Source organism: Toxotes jaculatrix, chromosome 3 (genome assembly GCF_017976425.1).
Source record: "Toxotes jaculatrix isolate fToxJac2 chromosome 3, fToxJac2.pri, whole genome shotgun sequence".
Lineage (NCBI taxonomy): Eukaryota > Metazoa > Chordata > Actinopteri > Toxotidae > Toxotes > Toxotes jaculatrix.
In genome coordinates, this window is record NC_054396.1 from 3,191,236 (window position 1) to 3,216,733 (window position 25,498).

At 42.1% G+C, this 25,498-nt stretch overlaps 1 protein-coding gene across 7 annotated transcripts in view; it reads left to right on the plus strand.

Annotated features, from left to right (window-relative positions):
- iqsec1b (IQ motif and Sec7 domain ArfGEF 1b) overlaps nucleotides 1-25,498 on the plus strand; it is a 185,830-nt gene that overhangs the window by 119,073 nt on the left and 41,259 nt on the right. The window contains exon 1 of one of the 7 annotated variants that reach the window (XM_041033348.1): nucleotides 2,781-2,907. The exons of 5 other annotated variants lie outside the window; for them this stretch is intronic. In XM_041033348.1, coding sequence (XP_040889282.1) covers nucleotides 2,861-2,907 — 47 coding nt within the window. In that variant the 5' untranslated portion in view covers nucleotides 2,781-2,860. Of the gene's footprint in view, nucleotides 1-2,780; nucleotides 2,908-5,778; nucleotides 5,864-25,498 lie in introns of those variants that run through there. One more of the 7 variants, XM_041033351.1, reaches the window with a different exon arrangement.

Sequence of the window (25,498 nt, forward strand, 5' to 3'; positions counted from 1 at the left end):
ACCAGCTCACCCAAATAATGGGAGTGACCTTAATTTGGTTTTTCATGCTCAGAGAAGGCCACTGTGTAACAAACTGGCGAAGAGGGTATAATCGTAACCCAGTGTAGTGAATTATTTAATGTAAAATATTGTGTTAAAAAGACTATGGAGTCTTTAATGGAGAGCTAATTCCATTCATTTATGGGCCAAATGGAGGACAGGCTTGTGAATGTGTTGTTTCACAAAGCGTGCACTGACACTGAGGTCTGTCATACTCTGCCAGCAGCTCGTTCACACCAAGTGCTGCGGGGCGCTCAGCCTGCCAGCCCGTTCTGCTCCGCTCAGTGGCAGATACGCCTTGTAATAACGGTCAGTCTCATATCAGCCAGTCTCTCTGTGATTTTCTTCATGGCGTGAAATGGAAACATCAAAGTCTGAAGCCCCTGTCAAATCGATCTGCTGTGTGAATGTGTACAAGCGTGGTGGTGCAACTCTGAGCGGCACTCACTGTAAATCAGAGCTTTGTAAGCCTGTGGCATGGCACACAGTGATATTGATGCTCCCTTTGTTGATCATTTGGTATTAAGAACTAATTATGTCTGCTGTGTTTCGTCTGCTTTTTCGTCTTGTTTCCTCAGTGTGTCTGGAATGTTGAGGAAAGGGACCAAAAGATAAGTTTGAAGAGGGAAGTTTCCACCACGCTAATGACTGCAGTCTTCCTGACTGCCAGTGGTCTGGGTCAGAGACAGTCAGACAGACAGACAGGCAGGCAGGAAGGCAGGAAGACAGACGGGGAGGCAGATGAAGACAGACAGACAGACAGAGAGAAATGTTTGGCAGCTGCTCAGAGGAAGGCCACAGAGGCCAACAGGGAGTGAAAATACTTGGCTATTCTTAAACGTCTAAAATAACAAAGACAAACTTCTCACATGGTCACTGCAAGGATTTGCATTACTGTGTGTCAGCATATCCTTTATATGCAGCTGAATTTTGTTTGGAAGATGTGGTATGACCAACTATTCCTGATTACTGACTAAAGGAGTACAATTCTGTAGCCTGTGATGAGTAAATACAATATAATATATTATTACAAATTAACCTACATAACATGTAGGTTAAATGTCTGGAAAGTAGTTAAAATCCGCCCAACCTTTCAAGCTATAACAGTAAAATGTTACTTACATGTTAATTCAAGCTGAAAGGGTTACTATAATGGTTACTTTTACATATAATTGTTTTTAATTTTGTTTGGTAGGTGATATTTCTGTACTTTGACATAAAGAAAATGTTGAATGCCAGACTTTTACTTGTAACAAGGTGCATTTACATTGAGGTAAAGCTCCATAGGCTCTGCATGCTTCTTCCATAACTGTAGGGAAACGTGCAAACCAGTGATCACTGCTGAGGATTATGGCTACAAGAAAGAAAAACAATATTCACATCAGTGGCAGCAATATTAACAACAAAACTATGCACAGTTATTATTATTATAATTAACTTTGACCCACTATAGTCAACATGCTCTGCACGACCCTGATTGCACTGCATATGAAATAAAAATAATGGATTTTTATCCATAAAAGGCTCTCCTCTGTGGGGAAAAAAGCATGATTTGGTGATGATTTTGTCTCCATGTTACCACAACTCACTTTAATACAAACCAGTAGTTGTTCTGTTGTGCGTCTTTCAGCTCTTTGGTCTCATCCAGTGACGTCAGTGTACCCACCTCTGCATCCTCAGTTCCTCCGCATTCATTTTGTTTGGTCCTGTGGACTGGATTATTTATAATTATATTTAGTGCATGGTGATGTGGTTTGCAGCGTTCTTTAAAGTGTGACATCTGTAGTTACTGCCAGTGATCTGGAGGAACAGCTAATATAGACCATCCTACAGAGTCTCACACTCACTGTCCACACCATCGAGCCTCACCTAATTTATAGCAGAGGATCTTTAGGCTCCACAGCTGTTCACATCTAACACGTACCACAGCCTGCTTCGCTGGCCAGCATTTTTTTTTTCTTTTCCACACGCATCACATATTTCACATCTCCCAAGTTAACTGAACTTTTACTTTGCATTCCACTCTGCTGACTCAGCGAAATGCCTTTAATCCTCTGCCTGAGAAGTTCTTCTTCTCCACTTTGTTATGAAATTGTTGATAAGTGACGCATCAAACAGTTTAGCGTGACCAAAACCTACTGCACCCATTCAGCAGTGGTGTATTTCATGCCCCTCAGGACAGATACCATCTATTGAGAGTTAGTGAGAAAAAAAAAAGCTGACATCTGACACTACAAGAGGTGTACAATGAAAACAAACAATGCCTGAATCTTCACACCTCCTGAACAGCACCAGGGAGATGATTTAGGGGGAATTTCATGGCAGGAGTAAGTGATAGACTGCTAAGGAAGGGGCTGCAGCCGGCTGGAGGAATGCGAACGTGCGCTAGCATTACACACCGAAGCAAGGAGGGATTTTACTCCCTGTGTGGACCACTTAGCAGCTGGCCTTACTTGGTAATGCCGGATAAGTCTCTGCTCTGCTCTCCTCAAACAAGAACAGATTGCTGAGCAAAAGAAGGGAAAAGAGGAACTCAGAAGGAGCAGTGACTGAAGTAACCCAGCCTCCAGGAGAGAGGATTAGTCATTTTTCCTCAGGAACAAGAAAAGACTAGTACATGTTTTGTGGTCAAGGGAAGCGCGAGGGAAGGAGTGGCATGGGTGGATGCTGGGAGGAGGACTCCTGCATGTTCCTCTCTCATGCAGACGGTTTTCTGCTCTTAGTTGCCTAAAAACATCTGGGTCTTTTTTACCTCTTGCCCTCTCATCAAAGAACTTAAACAGTCCAGATCTCAAGTTTCCATCCCGACGATGTCAGGGGCATGTGGAATCTAATGTGGAAGTACTGCATTTCAGTGCGGACAATAAGGTAGGGGAATTCTGTTACTCCAAAGCTGCAAAGCATGGTGGGGCACTGCTGGGAACACAGTCAGGTTAATGCTGATCCATGTGCTGAGGGAATGCTCACCGGGGGAATGCTGCTTGAAAGCAGCATTTTACATGAAATACTTACAAAATTAGTCAAGTTCAGTCTTGAGGCTTTATTATTTATTATATTTATTATCTTGTAGGTCCAGATCAGTCATGAAAAGTTGTTTCAATGAACTCTGATTGCAGCTGCAACTTCTGTCAATTATTTTTCAATGAATTGTTTAGTCTATAAAACATCAGAATAATGAGGAAAAAATGCTGACATCTTCAGACTGATTGTCCAAAAACCCAAATATATCAGTTTACAATTGTATAAAATAGAGATAAGCACATCAGGAAGCTGGATCCATCATGTTTGGTGTTCTTGCTTGACTCAGACCAGAGTTTTCCAACCTTCTTGGCTCGTGACTCTACATGTGACCCTCCGACATCAGTTACATGTCTACCAGTTTGTGACCAGTTCAACCAAAGATTAATTTCCTTTTCTTTTCTGAATAACTCTAATAAAAGTATTTGATCATTTGCAATAAATAAGCAAAAATCTACGGGGAAATCTAACGATATGTGTAGACATAATTAACATAACTCTTAACATCTTAAATACGAAAGATAACATTAATTAATTATCAAAATTGTTATATGTCATTGTATGTTCTGCTTATTATTATCTGATGATTTCCTGAACTTGTTACTCACTGCAACAACTGTTCTATCAGTGTTTTTGAGAACAGTGCACCAGTTGAAACAGGCCATGAGAGAGAGAGAGACAGAGAGAGAGCTACTGTAGGGGACGGGTTAAAGCATTAATGGTTCCACACAGTGATTTCACCACTGCAAGGCTAAAATTAGTGGCCATTGTGGCTAGAGCTGCCTGAGTCAGCAGTAGCCAATCACCATTCATAAACTCCTATGGTCTGTAATTCCAGGCTCCGTGGGTCGGCCAGCCACAGCTTGGAGTTCATGCTCTAATACAGAAACGTTCCTCCCTCTCAGCGAGTCCCCTCATTTCATTGAGTTTCTGATTCCTGTCTGGTTCAGCACATGCACACCGTCTGGTGTAATTTGGCCATCAGACAGTTTCCGTCTCTGATGATTTCTCATGAATGCCTCAGTGACATGGTTTTTCCTCTCGGCTTGGAGTCCCTTCTGTCTGCTCCGCTAAAAATTACCACACAGTCACTTACACATGTACACAGGACCTAGAGGCTGAAGTCAAATGTGTGGTATTTTTAAATAGGTAGCTTAAATTATCCCTGTCCATACTTGCAGTTTAGTGTTGCTATCCTCACTTTTTATCCCTACTTGGCAGCACAAGTGGCAGCTGAGGAAGAAAATGATACAATTAAACCTCTCTGGAGCCTAATTAGCTGCAATAATTTATTTGCTTTTTAGTAGAACAAACACAAGAGTTCATCAAGTTGCTTTGGCTGACATATTAGCAAGGACTTACTTATTTACACCTCTAGCAGACAAAGAGCAACTTCAGCAGTCATTTGGAGTCACAGTTTTGCCTGCCTGACAAATGTAAGTCTAACATTCACTCCCTTAGCTCGTTTAGCTGTGTTGTTGTCTCCTCCTAAACTCCTAAAATTAATATCTCCCACCCCTTTAGCTGCTAAATGCTCCACTATGTTATGCCAGCCACTAACTGTTTTTTTCTCTTTGGAGCGAGGCAGGTAGCATAGATACACTGAAATAGATGCATCCATAGTTGTCCATAATAAGAAGCCAGTTGATATAATACCTTTTCAGGCCCTTTAAGAAGTGCTCCTAGCCACTGCAGGAAGGATAACTACTGTTTTCTGTCTGTCCTACACTTGCAAGGCTGACAGATTGACCCTTTGATAGCACTTCTCTCTGAGCCAGAGAAGATGGCAGTGTCATCTTCCTGCTGAGCATTCCTGAAGACAGGAGTCATAACTCCCCTCCTCTCACATGCAGGTCTACTCTGACCCTGCTACTCTGTCTTTTCTCCCAGCAAATGCCTGACTACATACCAACCCCATATGTGTGTGTGTGTGTCTGTGTGTGAGTGGTTTCCCCCCAGTATTCTCTATCTGTAAGGGAATTTTTAACCTGCTTTCCTGGAGCTGTTTTGTAATAAATTCTCTTTAAAGAGCCTGGTTTTACAGCAGAGGCTGGCCCAGACTGTTTGAACTCTTAGCAGACTGTGTCTTTTCAAAGGCTGTGTGCATGCAGGCACTTTTAAAAAGGTTTGCCAGTGAAACAGTAGAGGCCAGGGAACCTGATCTGGCTATTTCAACTGCAAGCCAAAGGAGCACAGGGTATTATTTATTTAAGTCAGGGACTGAGACTGGAGTCGGAGCTGCCAGTTTGAGATCACCTACAGTGCGTGTCTGTTTGTCTGCATCCTGTGCTCCTGGCCTCCCCGAGGGGAGGAAGTACAGTATGTCTGCTGAACCCCACAACAGATCATCTGGTGTCTTGACGACTATCCAAGCTCCGTGCAACTTCCTGGCAAGTGAGCAAACGCAGCAGATCAGAGCCAGCGGTTTGTCTCCGAGCAGATGTCTGGTGTGTCAAAGCCACATCTACTCTGTGATGCCCTCCACGTTGTGAAGTAGAACTGACCTGGCCTTCCAACAGCCTGCACTTTGAAGGTAAAGTCATTTCTGCTCACTACGCGGGCAGGGAGTGGAATTAGAGGGCCTTCTGTAAACAGAACCTAGCAGTCAGTCAGCTGTTGGCCAGGCGCTCTCTGACAGCACCTCCCTCTGAACTATAGCTGCTAAAGAGCTGCGGCAGTATCTCAGGAAGAGCCTCCTGAGAGAGCGTGCCATAACACGCCTGAGTCACACAGGCAGGAGGTGGAGAGGATTTTTAACACTACATGGAGACAAACAGAGCAGCAAATGGAGAGTTGAAGACGTACGGTGAGTGTGGGTCTGATTCTCTTTTGGTCAGATGGAGGGGTTAAGCAAGGAAAGACAGATATTTTTAGACCTCTACTGGCTCGTGCTCTGAAATCATGTGAATGACTTGTTCATATTTTCTGAGAAAAGCGCATGTTGTGTTTTTTCATTCTCTATGCTGAGTTGTCCGTCAGTGAAGCTGGCATCTGTGTTCAATTGATTTCAAGGTCACTTAATTTCAGCTGCCATTCCTCAGCAATTTCACACTTTACGTCTTTAGTATGAAAGGAATTCTTTTCATCCTGCTTTGGCTTGTCCGAATTGGTCTTGTTGTGTAAAAAGTAAATTTACCTTGCCTGCGTGTCTCTGCGGTGACAGACACAGCAGATGATTGGATGTTACAGAGAAGTTCTGTTTTCTCCCCGTGTCTCTTTTTTCTTTTTGCTTGGTCTACGTTTCCATGAATTTCTCTCACCTTTGAAGAATTTGAATACCAAGAGGATACTGTACGCTCTGCAGAAGGTAGCGCTTTAATAATGTTGCTTGTTGTTTTGACTGTATGCCAATATTGTAATGAGCTGTTATAAATATTTCAGAGGTTCAGTGTCTTATTTCCACCTGTAATTTGATTCAAGTTCCCTGTCCCAGACGTGCAGGAGGTTTGTAGAGGGTTTTTTTTTTTTTTTTTTTTTTTTTTTTGTGCAGTTTACAATAATTTTTTTTTTGTTGATTTCAATCTTGATCAAACACATTTGTACCTTGTACCTTCATGCAACAATATGTAATCTGGATCCTTCAGGAAGAGGAACCCACATCCTATACTTAAGTAAAAATACCAACACAACAACGGAGAAATACTCAGTTATGTGTAAAAGTCCCTTTTACCTCTTTTGGCCACAAATAGTTGTTTAAATGAAACTATCGGAGAAGTTTAGAAGATAAATGTCTCCTTGATGGAACATCTAACAAATGACTGACATCTTAAATGTGGCAAATGTTATAGAGTACATTACATAGGTACAGTACTTGAGTAAATGAACTTAGTTACTTTTTACCACTGAATTTTGAGTCCACATTTTTGTCAGCAGTGTCAGGAGATTAAACCATAATGTTTCAGTTAGACAGAAATATCATCTCCATATATTGCTCTCAATGCATGCATGGATGGAACTGTAATGGATTTAAATTGCTATAACGATGAATAAATGTCAGCGTAATAACTTAGATGTCATTGTAGCTCAAGCAACTGCTGCACTCTGAGTCCTTTTTAATCACTGTCAGGTGCCATAATTGGCCCAGTCCTAGCATCAGTGGTGACCCGTGGCTCGGTCAATAATGATCGGACAGTGGCTGGGGCAGCCAGGGACTTAGCTGCCACCTGGGGTCCCCCTCCATCTTTTATGCATTTCAGTGAGGCCGAGCTCGCTCATCCAACATTAATGGCCACAGTGGCCCTGAGTGTGGACTGCTCTATCTCAGTCAGCTGGCCTCGAACCCGGGCTGTCAGTGGTCCAGGGGGGTACCTTCAGCCAGGCCCCGACCGCCCTGTGAAGCCTGACTTCATCCTGACTTTGATAGCAGCAATGTGTCACCTGCTAATGGCACTCTGACGGATTAGAGACACAGCAGTGCTCTCCTGCAACCACTTAAAATCTAAGCTATTGGCCATATTCACCATGACCTTTCGCTTCCAAAGTGCTTTTCCCAGTATGGCATCTGAAAGTCCATTATTTTCTCCTCAGGAAGAGTTCCGCCTCCACCTTTGTAAATTCAGAAAGGATTGCTGAGTTCCACCTAACAGCTGGAGGTAGCGCTCGCCAGATTGTGGCTGTGTGTATGCATAACTAACCCAAAGCACGACATGTGAAGATTTCCACTGAAGTGCAGTCTGAATGACGGTTTCAGCATCATCCCGGCACAGAACAGAGCATGTACCGCTGCCAACATCTGGCTGGTCACGTATTATGTAATTCCTTAAAACATCTTTGTTTGACTCAAATTATTGCCCCAGACTACAGGCAAGTCAAGTGGAAAGGTTGGTTAAGGAAACACAGGATGGTATTTATCTAATTTAAGATGATTTAGAAGATTTAGGCTCTGTCTTTGATTTAAAATCAAAACAGAGTGTTGGGGCCCTTTTTAAAATATTATTTTATTCATTTTACATAAGATTTTTAATATCAATCTTCCCTAAGTAAGTTTGGTTGTACAAACTGTTTTCAGAAGCTTTCAGCAATAAGATCAAACGACAGCACATAAACTAACAAAAAATCCATTTGCTGGAAATATTGTTTTCCATTACAGTAAACTTATCCATTTAAAGAAAAGAAAAAAAAAAGACTTAGAATGAATAACATACCGAAGGTTTGTTTGCCAGCTATGTTCCTCAAGTCCAGCTCATTTAATATCACAAAAAAGTTGCTCATAATGTGCAGCCCTGTAGCTAATCAATGGGGGGCTAATGGTTCCTGGAGCACCCCCTGCTACTCACCCACACCCTTTGGCTTAGCATTCTGGGAAAATATCCATCACTTGCAGTGTTTACTTGGGGGTTTGGTTTTCACTGTTAAGTTGATTCAGCCAAGAGCAGCAGTATAAAGCCAGTAGATGAACATTATTCTTGTTGCTACTGGGCGAAAGGTCTGCTGGTGATGATTCAGATTTCAAAACATTCAACTGATGAATTGTTGTTGAAATTAAATGTTTGAATTAGATGTGTTTGTATAGCATACTGTCACTGCATTTGTCTTGCATGAAGCCAATTAACTCTAATTATTATATGTGCAGGTCTGTGAAAAACAGACTATAATAAAGTATCAGTGCAGTAATTATAGTTCTTTATTTATCTACCAGAAATGCCAAGTTATTACTCACTTTGACCTTTTTTTTTCCTGCTCTCCTTCCACCGCCCCACCTCCCTCTGGTGGACCAGCCTTTAACCCTCCCTCCCCAACTTCAATTCTCTTCCTCTCTCTCTCTCACCTCCTCCTCTTCCTCCTCTTTTCCTCCTCCTCAAGTCTGCAATCAATTAGAACGAGAGAAGGCCCAATCAATTCTTGCTCATTTGCAATTCCTCCCCGTTAAACACTTTCCTTTATTACCACTGTCATAATTAATGCAGAGGAGATTGAGAGGATGGGAGGGAGGAGAGAGAGGACTTAGAAGAGGGAGGACGGAGTGTGTGTGTGTGTGTGTGTGTGTGTGTGTGTGTGTGTGTGTGTGTGTGTGTGTGTGTGTGTGTGTGTGTGTGTGTTAGTTATCATGTACTGTATTTGCTCCCTGCCCTGCTACTCATCCAGGCAGCCGTGATCCACATGCACACACCGTATCACTAATCATCATTGGCTAGGCTTGCATTATACATTAGTCTTTACAGTGAAATAATAAACCTGCAAATGGTCATAGAGGCTTTAAATTTCATGTATAAATTATTGTGCCACCACAGTGTCAGTTCACTCCACATGCTAACTCTCTTTTCAGTGGTTACAATTTACATGTAAAGTTACATCTAAAATAATGAAAGCAATGTTAATAGCAATCTGTTCCCCTGCTGCTGCACAAAGTATGGAATCACACAAAATCCCCCAAAATGTAAAACGTTTAACTGAATAACTCATATAGTGTTTAATTACAATTAGCTTGTAATCATTAACTTGGATCCCAGATGCTGATAAAAAGATAATACTAATAATACCGAATTACTGCTCTGTCTGTGTCTCTGTGGCACTGCATACTTTAGGCTGAAAACAAAGATTTTTGCATTCTCCAGAGTCACTGCTCAGTCACAAAGGAGTGAATATATCTGTTGCTACAAAGTGCCAAGAAGACAACACTGAAATTAACTGAACCAAATGGTTAGTTAATGAGTTTTTCAGTGAGTCACAAGCTAATTTATAAATGTAAGTATGATTTATATTAACATGTAAATATTAGCAACAACTAATATTAGCTTATCAAAATACTCTGCTCTGCCAGCCAACAAATTGGATTTATTTATTACAGACACAAAATTGATCATGTTTGTGGTGAAGCGTATTTACTGACACAACTAAATGGTAAGAATAAAAAAAAGGCAGTTCTTCCAGCCAGTGTACTCAGCTGAGGACCAACAATATGGCTGCTAGAGGCTTGGGTATGCCAAATGGACTTGTTTCTCTGTATCCCACCTTTTATAAACACAGGCAGCATCCACAATCTACCCTAAAACAGGGGATACCTGGTAACTGCCCCACAACAAAGGACTTCACTTATTCTTAAAAGCATAGAATAAAATGCAAAAAATGCTTCTAGACAAAAGTGCAGGTAGTGAAAACAAACAGTTTTGGGCTTTTTGTGAGTCCACAAGCTAATTTAACAAGCAATGTTACTAGTTACTACTACTACGTAACTACTGCTGCTACGGACACAAAATTACTTATACATATTCTACATATTCATGGTGAAGAAATAAGTCTTCTCCGTGTTAGCTGACAAAGTTAAAGTCATGAATTTTAACATGACAGTTGGTTATTCCAGCCAAACTTCAATATGGCTGCTAGAGAGCAGGCCAGCTTGTTCTGTTACTCTGTGTGGCTAACTTGTGATTACCCCGCGCCAAATGGCTTCTCTTTCTCTTAAGAGAGTAAATTAAAATAAGGCCTGTATAGACTCGGGGAAAGAAAGGTTCATGGCAGTCATTTGAGGTCTTAGGTGTGAGGAGAACGTACACAGCTGTGTGGAAGCATGTTTTATGAGCAGTAGGATGAGATGGCAGTGGGATTGTAGGGCAGGTGGTGGACCACTAGTAATTACTGGGCAGCGCTGCTGCACAGTCAGTGGTCCCCACACACCAATCTGTCTTCCTCTGGCCCTAATGAAAAGCCTTTTAACATCTGATTAGCTTTTAATGCCACTCTGTGGGCGTGGTTTGGATATGAGAGACTGGGAAGGCAGAATGCAGATATTTATTAGTTTCTGATTGAAGAGCTGTGTGATCCAGGTGTGGATAATAGCGCTGGACGTCTATAATGTTTCTGTCAGTGTGTGTTTGCATATATATATGCACCATTTTGTGCATGCGTTTCTTTCTTTTCTCCATTTCAGCCCATAGAGGTGTCTGGTTGATGGATTGTGCAGATAAAGTGTTTGATGACACTGGAGTGATAAGGCCTATTAGAAATTCATAGCAGATTATCCACACAACTGGAATGATAATGGACATCAGGGACATAATGTCTGTCGTTGGCATTTTCCACCAGTTCCTGTGATATCCTTTGCTTTATTTTAATATGACTTTACCCTGCTCGTTCTTCTCTTTTCTTTTCTGGCTTGAAAACAACAATTGCTCACAAAGCTGCTCACAGTCACATTATTCTGTTTTTCCTTTATGCCAGCAGCTTTCATCTGATCCCCTCTATCAAGTCACAGGGACAAGAGTTGCTTGGTAGAAATGAGCTCTCATACTGTATCAACATGAAGTCCCCTTGAAGAAAGACTTTCTCCATCAAAACAATTCTCTGACTTTTTCTCACTGATTTCTTGGCTTTGCAGTTTCTCAGTTTTTCACTCTTTGACAAGAACGTTATCACAAATGTCAGTGAGTCTTTAATGGTATTTCACCCAAGACAACACATCTGAAAGATGTTTTGCAGTGACTAATGCCTTGACAGCCAAGAAGTATTCTGACAGTTCATAAAGTGGTCAAAAGCAATCTTGTATTGTGTTCTGTGTGTATGCCAAAAAAAATGTTTAATATCCGCCTGTACAAACTCAGCATTTTGTCAAGGCCTAAATGAAGTGATGTTGAATGTTTTCAGAGCGACTGTTCAGTGATGTTCCATTTTATCTGTACAGAACTCTGAACGTATCAGTAAAATGTTGTTTGCTTTCCACCAAATTATCTGATTTTGCAGTACAGTATCCATTTGTAGTGACTGCAGCCTTATTAAACCTTTTAGTAGTTTGGTTTAGACCCTCAGGGAGTCGAATGCTTACAGCAGACAGTTGTAATAATTTTACCATTTGCTTTTGTTTTCTATTGTGGGCTTTGTCTAAAACTGATTTAACAATGTTACCATGTTACCAGATGTCAGCATTGAACATGGTAACTAGTGTCATTGTTACTGATTTTGTAGAAAACCTACAAAAATAAGACCCCAAGTTGTAATTAACCAGATCTATCCTTCAACTAATGAATCAGTGCTGGTCTGTGAGGTGGCATTCAGCAGCCCGACAGCAGGATGTATCCAGCATCTCTCTGCACAGGAGTGTAAACACTCATTAAATCCACCTCTGCCTGCACACGCAAACATCTGTCATCTGTTGTTGTGGTGAGTCAGTGGACTTTATCCAGCAACTACCATAGTCACCCACCGGGGCATCTCTCAAAGTAGACACCATGGCATGCCAGGTCTTTGTACACCATGCTTTACTGCTCGCTATGCCGGCCAAGCCTGGTGCATCTGGTACCAAAACATGCACACACCTCTTTCTAAATTGAAAGAGGGCTGCCATGTGATAGGGGATGAGCTGTGGATCCAGCACAGAGCCTGCTGTTAGCGCACATATGAGGGAGCATACGGTTAACTGTTTTGACAAAAGCCCCTCGCGTAGCAGCAGCAGAGCTCTCGTCTTCTCCCTGCGGAGGTTTCCCAGCCCGACATCACAGGCTTCAGGAAGGGAGGATTTCACCCCCTCAGATTCTCACTGCTGTAGAGCAGCGGCCTGAATATGTACAGGGCATACAGAGGTGTTCTTCAGAGTGAGCACTGTTTTACATCAACCTGGTGTGTCTGAAGTGTCTTCTGATATTTGTGTAGCTACTATCATCTTAAGACGCTTTATTCTTTGTACTAAAAACCTTGATTCAATTAGTGGATCCAGGAGGCCGCTCAAAGAAAACTGTTTGGTGAGACATCTTGCATCAGTGCTGTTTAGAACCATAATTACACTTCACATCTGGACACCTTAGTGTTGTGACAGGCTGTCAGGAGATGGAGTTGAAAGCTCGTCTCGCTTTCTCATTCCAGCTCTTTCTCTCAATGGCGTTGAAGCCGATGGTACTGACATGGTGTCAGAAGTAGTGCCAACACAACACCAAGCCTCTGGGCTGCGGGCCGATCTAATGAGCTCCCCTGAGTGGTTCGCAGGCTGATGGAGATGGCCCGTCCTCTCTCCTCCCCCTCACTCAGCGTGCCTCGCTCTAATTGGTGGGAGAAGAAAGAGAGACTTCAGAATTACAGGAGACAATACTTTGGTCAAAAGCCACAAAAAAAAATCTATTTCCGCCACATCACAAAGCAAGCCCCCTTCACCCCAATTATAATTTCTAGTAGAGGCCTGAGGATTACATCAGCCAAAATGTCCTAAGCCTGAAGAGAAGGACAGGTGTGAAGTGAGAGGTGTCAGGTGTTCTTTTTGGGAGATGTAAGAGTCAGATGAGCCCAAATATCTGCTGGTTTTTCACCTAATTTTGATCACGCTGTTCACTGTGAATATCAAAGTGCTCTTCATGTTCCTGAGCTCAAAAGGGCCTGAAGACTGGAATACTGACGCCCTCTACTGGTCACTTGCAAACACAACCAGAAAACCTAAGTGGGAGTGACAACTATCAGTGTCCAGATTGATCAGGACAACTATCTCATGACTTTAGTGGGGTAATCCCTCTTTTCGTTTGTTTTTTTTTTTTTCATAATTTCCAAGTCCACGTACTGTGCTGTTTCTTCTACTCTTTTAGTTATTTTTTTCCATTAGAAGAAAAGAAGATTACGACAAACTGATTGCCAAACACTTACCTTGGAGCCTTAGGGACCCGTGAAGGTCTGGGGCCATGGGGCAGTTGCCCACTTTGCCTAGTTGGTAATCAGTCTTGACCAGTTAAAACACTATTACAGTAACCATTTCTGAGGTAACACTATTTTTTAATTCCTGCATCTGTCCAAGTCTCATTAAAAACCCCACTGTACTGTTTAATTAAGGGCCTTTTATCAAAAGCAACCAACATCTTACATTTTCAATTTTCAGATTGTTAAGTTCTGGCAGTTATTCTTTCTTTCCTTTATTTTTTTTATTTTTATATCCAGGAGATTATGTGGTTCCTCACACTGTGTGTCATGGGGAAAGTTTGGTTTCAGTAGTCAGTTGGACATAATGAAGTCGGAAGTTTTCAACAACCAGACAAATTAATTAATTCATTATTAATCTTAGAAATTACATTAGTTTATAAACAATATTAAAGAAAAAGTACAGCTGAAGCTTTTTTGCTGCCTTAACTTAAATGCATAAAATTTTACATGACAGAATAAAATTACTCATTGTGAGCCTGGAATAGTGTCTGCTAAATGTTCCTCTCCAGCCCCAACAAGCTCTACGAATTACATGGTCAGGTCAGCCTATATATACCCTCACAGGTGAAACCCAGGGCAAAAACAAAGGCCACATAGCATTTGCCACTGCTGAAACAATTTAATAGTTTTTCTCATCTGTGTTGTGGAAAACAGGACACTGTTCAGAAAGATTTAATGAGTAAATTAAACAGAAATACTGATTGAGGGGGGCACACTGTGTCCAACAGCCCCACTACAAAATCGACTGTAGCTTTCTAATCTGTTTCCCTCTAAACTCAAAGTTGCATGACAACTTTTGCAACCAATGAGAGTTTCTTTGTCACATGGTGACTTATTAACCACAGTCTGATGTATTGATTAGATGTTGTGAAGTGACGTGTGAGTGTGTTGTTAATCTGAGGCCGACATGAATCGACCCTGGGGAGGAGTTTTCAGCTGTAATGCTTTAGCAACCTGTAATTATGAAGAGGACTGTTCAGTGAGGAGTGCAGCATCTCAGAAAGTGATTTTTGATGAAAAATGAAAACCACTGCCTCAAAAGCAGACAGGAACTTAATAGTGTCTTTTTGTCGCTGCTTTTGTTCTAATCTAACCTTTAAATTTTTTTTGGAACCAAAAGAATAGAATTAGATGTAGTTTCCCATAATCTTTTTCTGACGTGCAGGTTTTGTTTGCGTCCACCTAAACAGCATTAACATGCTCACATGCTGTTTCATGTTGCAATGTGTGAAACAGTGCTGCTGATCCCTGCGATGTCACAAGCTGTCCTCCCTTCAGAGGCTTATGGAGAAAAGGTAACAAGCTGCTTTATCCTCATTAGCATCATTACATTATGACGTGCCTCTAGCTACTGTTGTCATTCTCTTTCTCTAGCCCTCCCTCCCTCTTTCTCTGTTGTCTGTCTGTCTTTCCCTGCTTCAGTAGAAACTAGACAATGTAAATTTTAGTGAGTTTGCATGAGATAGATGCAGGTGAGGAGCAAAGTGGCAGAGGAAATCTGTAACATGGGAAGTGGTTTTTCCACAAAAACTACCTTTCAGAGGATGTTGAGGAAGGTGCATAACCCCAATCAATCCAGTGAGACCAGCAATAGCGGAAGAGTTCAAGCCAGTGCTGCAAGCCTTCCACATAAACGTTGTTGTTGTATGTTAAAAACACATAACAGCTGTTATCATCATCAGGCAGCTATTCTACTCAATCATACTTTCCTGTTTGAGTGGCCTTGATTTCAGTTACCATGGGAGATTTGCAGATTTGCATCATAGACACTTGTTTTGAACTGGTAGGATTATAATTTTTGAAAGGTTACAGCACTTTGTTTACTGCAATCATTCAGTCTTGTTAAATGTTAGTGTCTGCTACATGGACTCTCTAAATCAACTACAAGCAGAGTGAGAAGAAAACAGCCCAGCGGTCCACCGAGAGGGGAGGGAGTGACGTGACAACCAACCTGGGCATGCTAATCCTCTTGGGGAAGTCAAAATGCAGCTGCAGCAACCAGATGCAAGGTCTGGTGTTACCAGTTCACTTAATACCAACATCTGATGTGGCCCCAGAAGTTGCGTGACATAACCTCAGCAACAACTCTGAAGATGGACTCAAAAGCCGACAACTACATTCATAAATGACTGGGCCTTCCTCGATGTCTTTCCAACACGGCATTGGAACACCCTAAAGCTTCCACTGAAATCCATGAGCTTTGGCTGCAGAGAGGAGGAGGTGTTCAAGCTGAGAATCACAGCTAAAGTTTGCAGTGGATTGCATCAGTAGACTGAATACCCAGGGACTGTTGGACTGCTGCAGCCATGCAGGGCCGGTTTTGGATGGGGGACAGCACCTGAGATGTTGTCCAAAGCCACAAAGAAGAAAAGACCTTGATCTCTGAAGCTCTGAAGATGGAAGAGGAGAACTATAAAATCACAGCTTTGAGCCAACAGCAGCAAGGGAGCTGGAGAACCTGGGAGGCTGCAATCATTATGTCTGTTACATAGGCAGATATATGGAGGATGCCCCAAATGAGGCTGAGCTTCCTTATCAAGGCCACATATAATATTCTTCGTAGTTCCCAGAACCTGCACCTCTGGTAAGGTTCAGAGGAGACCTGCCAACTCTGTGATTCCCAGAACCCAAAGTTGCAGTACATCTTTTCTGAAAGCAAGGCAGCATTGACACAGGGCCGGTATGGATAGTGCCATGCACATAAGCTAGCCAAAATGCTGAAGGCACACAAGCTGAAGCAAACAGGACCTGGCAACATCGCAGAGGTCAGGCAAGGGGGTCAGGCTCAGAGCAGCAACTGCCTTCAAGAGAGAGAGAGAGAAAAAAAAAGCACAGAGCTGTCAGCCATGTGTTCATAAGCAGGGTGCATCATTCTCCAATCCAGTGGAAGTGGGTTACAGAGGCTACATTGGAACATCCATCCAGTGGTTCCTGAAGTCTCTTGGGATCACGAGGTCCAAGACGAGGAAGGCTCTCAAAGACCTGGTGAAGGTGGCAGAACAACACCATGTGTCAGTGTAGGTTTTATACACTACCGTGTCGTTCTCTCTGCTGGTCATCTTATGTTCATCTTATATACACCCTTCTGTTACTGCCGTACATCTCAAACTTGGATTCGTCACTATATAAGACTTTTTTCCAGTCGTCCATTGAGAAATGCTGGTATTTCTTAGTCCACCACAAGCATTTGGCCTTGTTTCCCCTCTTGAGAAGTGGTGTATAAACTGCAGCTCGTCCTCTGAGACCACTACAAGGCAGCTTTCTTTTGACAGGACTTTAAAGTCTTGTGTTCTTTATTTATCAGATTCTGTAACTGTGACGAAGTTGTTTTTCTGTCTCTCAGAGAACTAAGCTTGATGTACTGATCTTCTGATGGTGTGGTCACTTTTAATCTGTCTGATCGTGCTTTGGATACAACTGATCCAGTTTCTGCAAAGCGTTTTCAGTTCCATGCACTGCCCTCTTAGAAGCCTTTGTTCTAGCCATGATTTGATGCTGAGAAAGCCCCTGTTTGCTTAGAATAAAAATTTGTGATTAACAATTTATGAGTATCATCTGAATGTTTGCTTCAAAGGAAGGGATACCACTCAAGGAAATCTGACCTTTTTTAAAATAGTGTAGAATCTTAAATTCATTGAACAGTACATAACTTATAGTGTTTTTAAATGTTCGTGAATCCTCAAACTTTCTGATCATTTCCAGGTTTACATGAAGATATTACACATTTTCAGTGTGGTTTCAGACATCTGGACCCCACTAATGCGATTTCATGGGACTGCATTTAAACAGCACATCACCATCAGGGATATTTCGCGTGTCATTTCTACGCATTTTAAGCTATTCATGTGTCATTTAATGGCGTATCATCCTGTATGTCATGTAATACTGCTTTGATTAGAAATTGGAAACTGACATGTTGTTCGTGTGCCATTTGGTGAGACCAGGCTGTATTTATTGATTAGATGCGGGTGTGGAGAGGCAAAGTGATGCAAAGGTTGTAGAGGAAATGTCAGAGTAATGATGTGGGCCTTTTCCAAGCAGGGAGGCTCTAGCAGGACACTATCAATGTGCATTGGGAAATGTGCAGTTGAGTGCTTCTGGATCTTGACACATCTTAGAAAATAAAAGCCTTGCAAGTCCTTCCAAATGTTTGGGATTGCAATAATAGAAATCACTGGAATGCCCCTTTAAAACACAGTATTTCAACCAGTCATCATTCTTAAATTGACTGGTTATTCATGTGGACTCAAAACATGGACTAAAATGAGTTTGACAGTGAATCAAATTTGCCCAGAGCAAACTTCACTCAACGAGAAAGTCCATGAGATGGAGCTGAAAGCCTGGGAAATTTTCCAGTAAATGGACCAGAGAATATTTTTTTTTACTATTTTCATCAGTGATGAATTTCTAAACTCAACTGAAGTTTTTTTTTTTTTTTTTACTTTGGTAGCATGAACAAACACAGGAGAAAAATGAACCTTCATTTTTCACATTTTTCCTTATGATTCATTATTCAAAATAAAAGCTGCAAAAGTGTGAGAATTTGGTTTTAACAATTTTATCTTGACACTGAATAAAATATTACAAATTAAAAATACAATTTCACTGTTTAACAACAATACTATTAATATAATCCTCAAGAATATTTAGTAATCTGCCTTACTTCAAGGTATTATCATTTTTATGCAAAAAGTGAAATCATCTGAACCTAGTGGTAGTTACTTTTGTGCTTGCGATGGAGAAAAAAAAACAAATTCAGTTTCTACACTGATATAAACAGCTTTCTAAGATGGATATTTTTCACAGGACACAGAGAGTAGCAAGTAAAGCTTTAAACCTCAGCAATGTTTTTATAGCCAAAGTTGAACTTGAGCTAAACGGGGACGCCACCTGTCAGAAGGATCCATTAGTCGGAAATCCCATTACCAGTAATCCTATAGCCCCAGTGGTAAGAGCACAGCAACTAGTCTCTACTCTCTCCCTGTGTCCCTCTGTTTGTACCTTCTGGCACCTCCAACAGTCGTGCTACCACATCAGTCATCTTGGCGACAGGTCTCTGAGTGCCAGGGTTAGAAGGGGGCACGACCCCTGGCAAACTTCCTCCCAGGTGGATAGAAAGGCTCGCTCAGGATATTAATGCCGCTCCATGCCAGCTGCAGTTTACAGTCGCAACAGTAAGTCTTATCTTCCGAGGTCATTTTCTCTGCGGGGCTGTTGGTTTAACTTCCCTGTATTGTCAGATACAGGACTGCTGGCTTGTTCATCCGCTTGTACATTTGGTTTTGCCAGTTTAAACAATATGTTTAAACAATGTATGAGACATGACGTGACAATTTTTAGCACAGAAGATTAGACCTGTGTATTTATGCTGTGCTCCTGTGTTGCAGTAGAGGATGTCAATCTATATGAACCATGTGGACCTGGAACCAAAAGTTGGCATTGAATGTGTGGTCAGATTTGTCATTTTTACTTATATTCATTCCTGTACCTCCTTTATTTAGGCAAAGTTCATGCATGGCTTCTTGCATTTAGATAGAATTTAACTGTTAACAGAGTGTTAACTGGAAACATGGCAAAAAATCTATATGAATACCCAAGATGTCTGTGAAACTGTTACAAGGCACGGTGATGTTTTGAACTATATGCTGGTGGCACTAGGTGAAAAGTGGTCACCAAAGCTATTACATTTTATCCTGACTGGAACATGGATGTCTGAACCAAATTTTATGGCAGTCCATCCAAGATGATGTTTTCCAACCAAAATGGCCACTGGTGGCACTAGGGAAAAAGTCAGCGAATCACCAAGGGTTCATTGTCTTGGCACCATGAATGTCTGATGTTCATGGTCTGAGGTCTGATGTTAAATATTTTAGTCTGGACAAAAGTGGTGTGCAGACTAAGTGACTAACATTGTTATCTCCAGAGCCCATCACAGGTACAGTTCAGGTGCTGTATTGGCGTTGCCATTTTTTTTTTTTTAACTATGTTGGTGATCTTTCCCGAACAGCTGCTTGTGTTTGGGCAGCGTGTAACATTTGAGAAGTCTGGTGTCTTTGGGTTTTTGTGAGAAAAGGACTGATATATTCCTGGTATTTTGTTTACAGCTGAGTTTCGGTAATTTGGAACCAATACTCAGCTATTGTATTGTCAATCATATCTACAAACCATCACCACCATTTTTGCTTAAATCTTAATGATATCTTACTCAGTTTACACAGTAATCTTGTGTTATTGTGTTATTTGGTGATGGCGCCTTTTAGGGAGAGAAAAGCAGAAAGTAAACCTTTTCTCAGAAGCATGATCGATTTTTGTCTGCACTGTCACACTCATAATTTACTCTTCTTTTTATTTTCCACTTCATTGCCCAAGAAGTCTGCGCATTTTCCCTGCAATCAAACTCAAAGCAGCTCATCTCATTAATTACCACACCTTCACTCAGGAAGGAAAACGCCAGTTGGTGAAATGACTGAATTAAAAACCTGCACTCTCCCTCTCTCTCTCTCTCTCTCTCTCGGGTGTTGTGTCTCTCACTGTGAGGGACGACGCGCAGAGACAAACCTTGACCTTGCAGCAGTGCCAGTAAGAGGCAAGGACTCGCCAGGCTGAATCAGGCTGGACACACAACTCCACTGAGAGGGAGGGTGGGGGGGGGGGGGGGGGGGGGGGGGGGTTGGAGAGAAAGAGAGAGAGAGAGAGAGAGTGAAGAGGGGAGGGGCCGAGAGAGTCATGTGGAGAGAGTGACAGAAGGAGGGTAGAGAGAGGCTTAGAGCACAAGAGGCAGCTAGAGAGAGGGTGGAGAGGGCCCGATCCGACTCTCTGTGAAGCTGGAGGTGAATGTGTAAGGATGCTCCCTCGCTTTCATCCTGCCAGTGTCGACCGTATGCCAGGCCGCCCGCTGTCTCTCTCTGCTGGTAGGGCTGCTGCTTCCACTTCTCATGTTTCTGCTATTTAATTTATTTTTATTTATTTTTCTAATGTCATCTGCCTCTGTGTTCTGTTTTGTTAGCAGCACTTTTGGCTTGTGTGTGTGTCCTGTGTATGAGGTGAGAATAGGAGAGTGGAGTGCTGAAGGCTGCAGCCTATACTCTGTTTACAACCACTGCCCAGGCAGGTGTCTGGCAGAGATGACTGCAGCAGCTGCAGTGGCATGTCCCCCACCACCGTCCACCACCCCCCAGCCATTCCCTCTTCCCGTCTCTCTCCTGTAGTCTGATGTCATGGCAGCTGATGTTTGCGCTGGAGGACACCCACAGCTAGCTGCAAACTAGGGCTGAAGGGACGTTTCAACTTCTCAGACACTGCCTGACTGTTGTTGTCCTCTCTCTCTCCCCCCCTCCCTCCCTCTCTCCCCATGCCTCCCTCTCTCCCCTCCCTTCATGTAGAGGCTGTTCTGTCCTCCAACCAGCTTTACAGACGGAGGGGGTTGATTATTGTTTTTGTTTTTTTGGTTGTCTTTTCTTCTGCATTCTGGTTCCTTGTGCTTTTGCTGAGCACAGGCCGGCCCTGTGATGAATCCCTATTGATCTTTTAAACAGACCCAGGAATAGTTCATTACATCAGGCTGCTCTGTGCTGACCTAGACAACATTCAACTTACAAACTGAAGCGGCTCCTGTGCCATACTCCCCATTACTGCAAATTAGATGGAGGTTGGCTCTCATGCAGTCACTTCTCAGCCTTACATTTCTCTTCATCATGCCTATCTTAATACACTTTAATAGGTTTTAGCAAAGTGCACATTAATTCATCAATAATGAGTTTGGGGCTCTGGCCCGCAGCGCAGGATTATGTGTGACTTGTGTGATCTTGGTGGATATAATTCCATCTCTGAGGCCAGATCTGTTTTTTTCTGTTCTTGGTTTATATCCTCAGGAGCAGGATTTTCAGGTTGGGTAGATTATGCAGCATTAAGCTGCTTGGTATCAGATAATTCTACAATGATGAAATCCTCTGTGGTTATGAATTAAAATGGGCTGAGCTGTGGTGCTGTTGTTTCATGCTTGTGAGAATCTATGTGTAGTATACTGAATTTAGCTATTTAATGATTTTAGATTCAGTACATCACAGCTGTCAGGATGGAGGAAATGCATTTCTTGTCCGACATTTACGAAAACATTTCCTGCCTTCTCTGAATCTGCCACCCGGCCGTCCTCGGCAAAACAAAACTGATGATGCAAAAAGTGTTCAGAGAGGATAACACATCCAAATCTCTGCTGGAGGAGCCTTTTCTACCAGTGAAGTGTGCTGAAGCATTTAGGCTGTTTTAATGCAAAATACAACAGCATGTGTTAAATAAATCATAGGCCCATCAGAGGAGTTTTCAGGACTATTCAGAGCAGACGAGCGGGAGCCAGGAAGCTGTGACAAGCGTCTGATGAGTCATCTCGCGTTGCGTTTCAAAGGCATTAGGTAGGGCCCGGACGGCCGGACAGAGGCTCGCTTTGCTGGCCTGTCATTCATTATCACACCAAGGAAACTCCACTCCAGGGTAATCATTCTGATTAGAATTTGCTGAGGTTGAATGGAATCCAAATCTAAGACACTGAGTCATCGAAGCTGCAGTACGAGGGTTTTTTTTTTTTTTTAATCTCCAAATTTGAGTCATCCTCTTTGTGTTGGAAGAAGTCAATTTAATTTTATGTGGCTCATTTGAGACAGAAAATAAACAATTAAGCTGCTAGAATGATGTCTTATTTCATTATGCTCAGCGTAGGTGGATAAACCAGATACCAGATTAGTTTGAAGAACTTTAATTTTGCCATACAAAACTTTGTAGTGTGACTAATGGCTGGTGTTAGATGTAAACATCAAAACCATGTATGTTGCATTTTTTTCTATACCTGGACCGATTACATTCTTACTCCTAACAAAGTAACACTGTCCCCACCTATAAGCAACATCTTTTTCTTTTTTTTAAATTCTGTTGTGTCATGTTATTTAATGAAGTATCATGACATTGTTAACACCCAGTGACACCAAAAAATGGTGCCCACCCATTCAGATTCAGATTCATCCTCTCTAAGTAGGTGGTGCTGGAAGCTTGGAGACCTTCGTGACCACTTGTGGGTTGTGTGGTGGCCACCATTTTATCATGGCTGGTTCAGGCTGTGCAGTGAGCAGCAGCTTTAGTCCTTCGGTGTCTGCACAGGATGCGTTCAGGCACAGTACTGAGTGTACTGCGGTGTATGTACATGCTAGTTACATGCCTAAAATGGAGGATGAGATATGTGGTTTGGTTTGTGATACCCTACTATGCAATGAAAATGGTTTCTTTCTCCATTGTGTGTTCCTCAGAGGTTAGCATTGTCACAGTTTCCAGTTGGTCAGTGGCAGAAAAATTCACATCCAAGTAAAGAACATTTTTTAATTTGCAAGAAAGCATCACTGAAATTTACTCACATGGCTCAAATTTGTCGTGATGGATTTTTGGGTGTATAAAGCTTATTACTCTGGCATTAGAGACGGCACTTCTTCTTCATCACACCTCCTATCAACAGTCAGTGCCATTCTTTTCTTAATTTAGGTAAACTTCACTGCATGTTCTCCAACCTAGACAATCATATACGTCATTTGTCCCTACTTTCTGATTCAACCCACAGGAGGGTTTCATGGTTTGGTTAGGTCTAGGCACAAAAACAACTTGTTTACGTTTCGGGAAAGATTATGATTTTGGTTTAAGTACTTTGAAAGAGGCCTTTTCTCATCATGGTTACAATAATAAATACAGTCAAGGCTGTGGAACAGTTATGGATAAAAGTAGCAATGTTGACCGTCGGTTTGAACCCGAATTGAACAGATCCCATGTCAGCTGTCCCATGTCAAAGTGGGACATTTGTTGATATGAACCACAAACAGACTGAACGTGCTACTGATTTTAAAACAGTCAGAATTAGCACTGAACTTCACAGTCTTCACTGTGTACTGGTACTGAAATACATTTGAATGGTGATCACTTGGCGAAGGATTAAATGAACAAACTACATCATCAGTGACTACAAATGATTCCTATCATCAAAGTGATTCATTTTTTCCAACTCTATAACCAAGTGGATTTACAAACAACCTATTTTGTCTTTTTTGTGTAAGGTGGAACAAACAGCACATATCTTTACATTCTCAGGCATCTTGGTGCCATAGCTTTTTTTGCATCTAACCAAATAAACTGCGGCAACACAAGAAAACCCGCCTGAGTTTGAACTGAATCCTCCAAACACACGTAAACGTGATTATTTACTCAGTATAGGACAGTCGTCCTGTGTACACACACACACACACACACACAGCTTGGCCTCTCAGATGCCCAGTGACAAGATGCATGGTTCAGCTAGTGTGCGATGCGGATTACAGGCTGTTTATGCATGCCCAGCATTGGCCCATGGGGTCTCTGGGATTGGTGTCAACAGGTTGCCATAAGACCCAGTAACATGTGGCAGGGAAAAGCTGCAGGGGATTATTGTGCTGGTGCTCGCCCTGTCTCTTCCAATTATTACCACAGTTACTGTCAGTAGACTTAAAATTGTACACTATGAACAGCAGTATGTCATAGTGTTTTAGTTTCACTATTACAACAAGGCTGCAGTTAATCATGAGAAGTGGCTGCTGTGAATCAAAGCAACAACACCACACGAGAGACTATCCTACATGTTGGCTGCAGTGATGTTTCAGAATATCAGGCTCAAAGATCAGGCTGTTTCCTTTGGAATGAGATCAGGCTTTTACTGTAATTGTCGGGCAAGTTAACAGAGAAATCACATGAAATCACCAATTCCTTGTGCAATTTTGGTGTGTAGAGCGTGTCTGCCATATCTCCTCATGAAGAAGATTATGTTAACCTCAGATCAGGGTCACCCGCAGGCTTGTGGTTACTGCTCTTATTAAAAGCAGTTCTCAATGTAGTGTGGCCGCTTCAGGCAAATCTGTGCTGCTGCTGCTGCTGAGAGGAATGAAAAGACGTATTTACACTTCTATAAAAATATGCAAACATATGACAAACATAGGTGATTGTTTTGGGCCTGTGATTGGAAACTTCAGATGGGATGTATTTAATGTGTTTTCCTGCTCATAAACTGAATGGAGCTTTCATAGTGGGCATACTTTCCCTTTAGTCTTGCCAAGGAAAATGGAGACTTGAGTTGGTGCTTTGCGCTCAACATCTATGGAAAAGTTCATTCTCATAAAGCTTGGTGTGGTGTTTAAAGTGTCTCTATTCCAGGGTGAACCTTACAGCTTTACCCTTGTTCATTTGTGCACATATATTAGAAGGGCAAGTGCTATAAAAGCTAACCTCTTAATAAAATGCTGCTTGCCTTGAGGTGCCCTGGTGTCCTATTGGTGATTAAGGCACTGATCATGAATTGCAACATCTCTGGCTTGAGTTATTTCTCTAATGCCATCTTTCTGATAAAGGAAAGGAAAAGAAACCTTTTCCCAAACCATGAGCTGGGTTATACAGTCTCCTTTCATTGTTGGACAGTGAAAAATCACCTATGCTTACCAAGGTGTCTCCCACAACGTAGCTGGGAGTACGTAAGATATCAGAGGTGCAGAGCACATGGTATTAGAATCAGGTTGGTGTTGTGTGTTTTTCCACTTGTAGTAAAGCCCTGTGTTTGTAGCCAGTTGGCCCATGATGATTGTGGTTTGGCTACTGGCTTTTCCATGTGTTCTCACCAGGGGAAAACACTTCCAGAGGCAGAGGCGCTCAGCTCACAAGCACTGGAAAAGGATGCACCTTTGGCTTTCAGTTTGACAAACTGGAGTTGTTTCGATTTCATGATGAGCAAAGAACTGCTCATTCCCCAGTTAATTCTTGTCTTTCAACAGTCACATGAGAA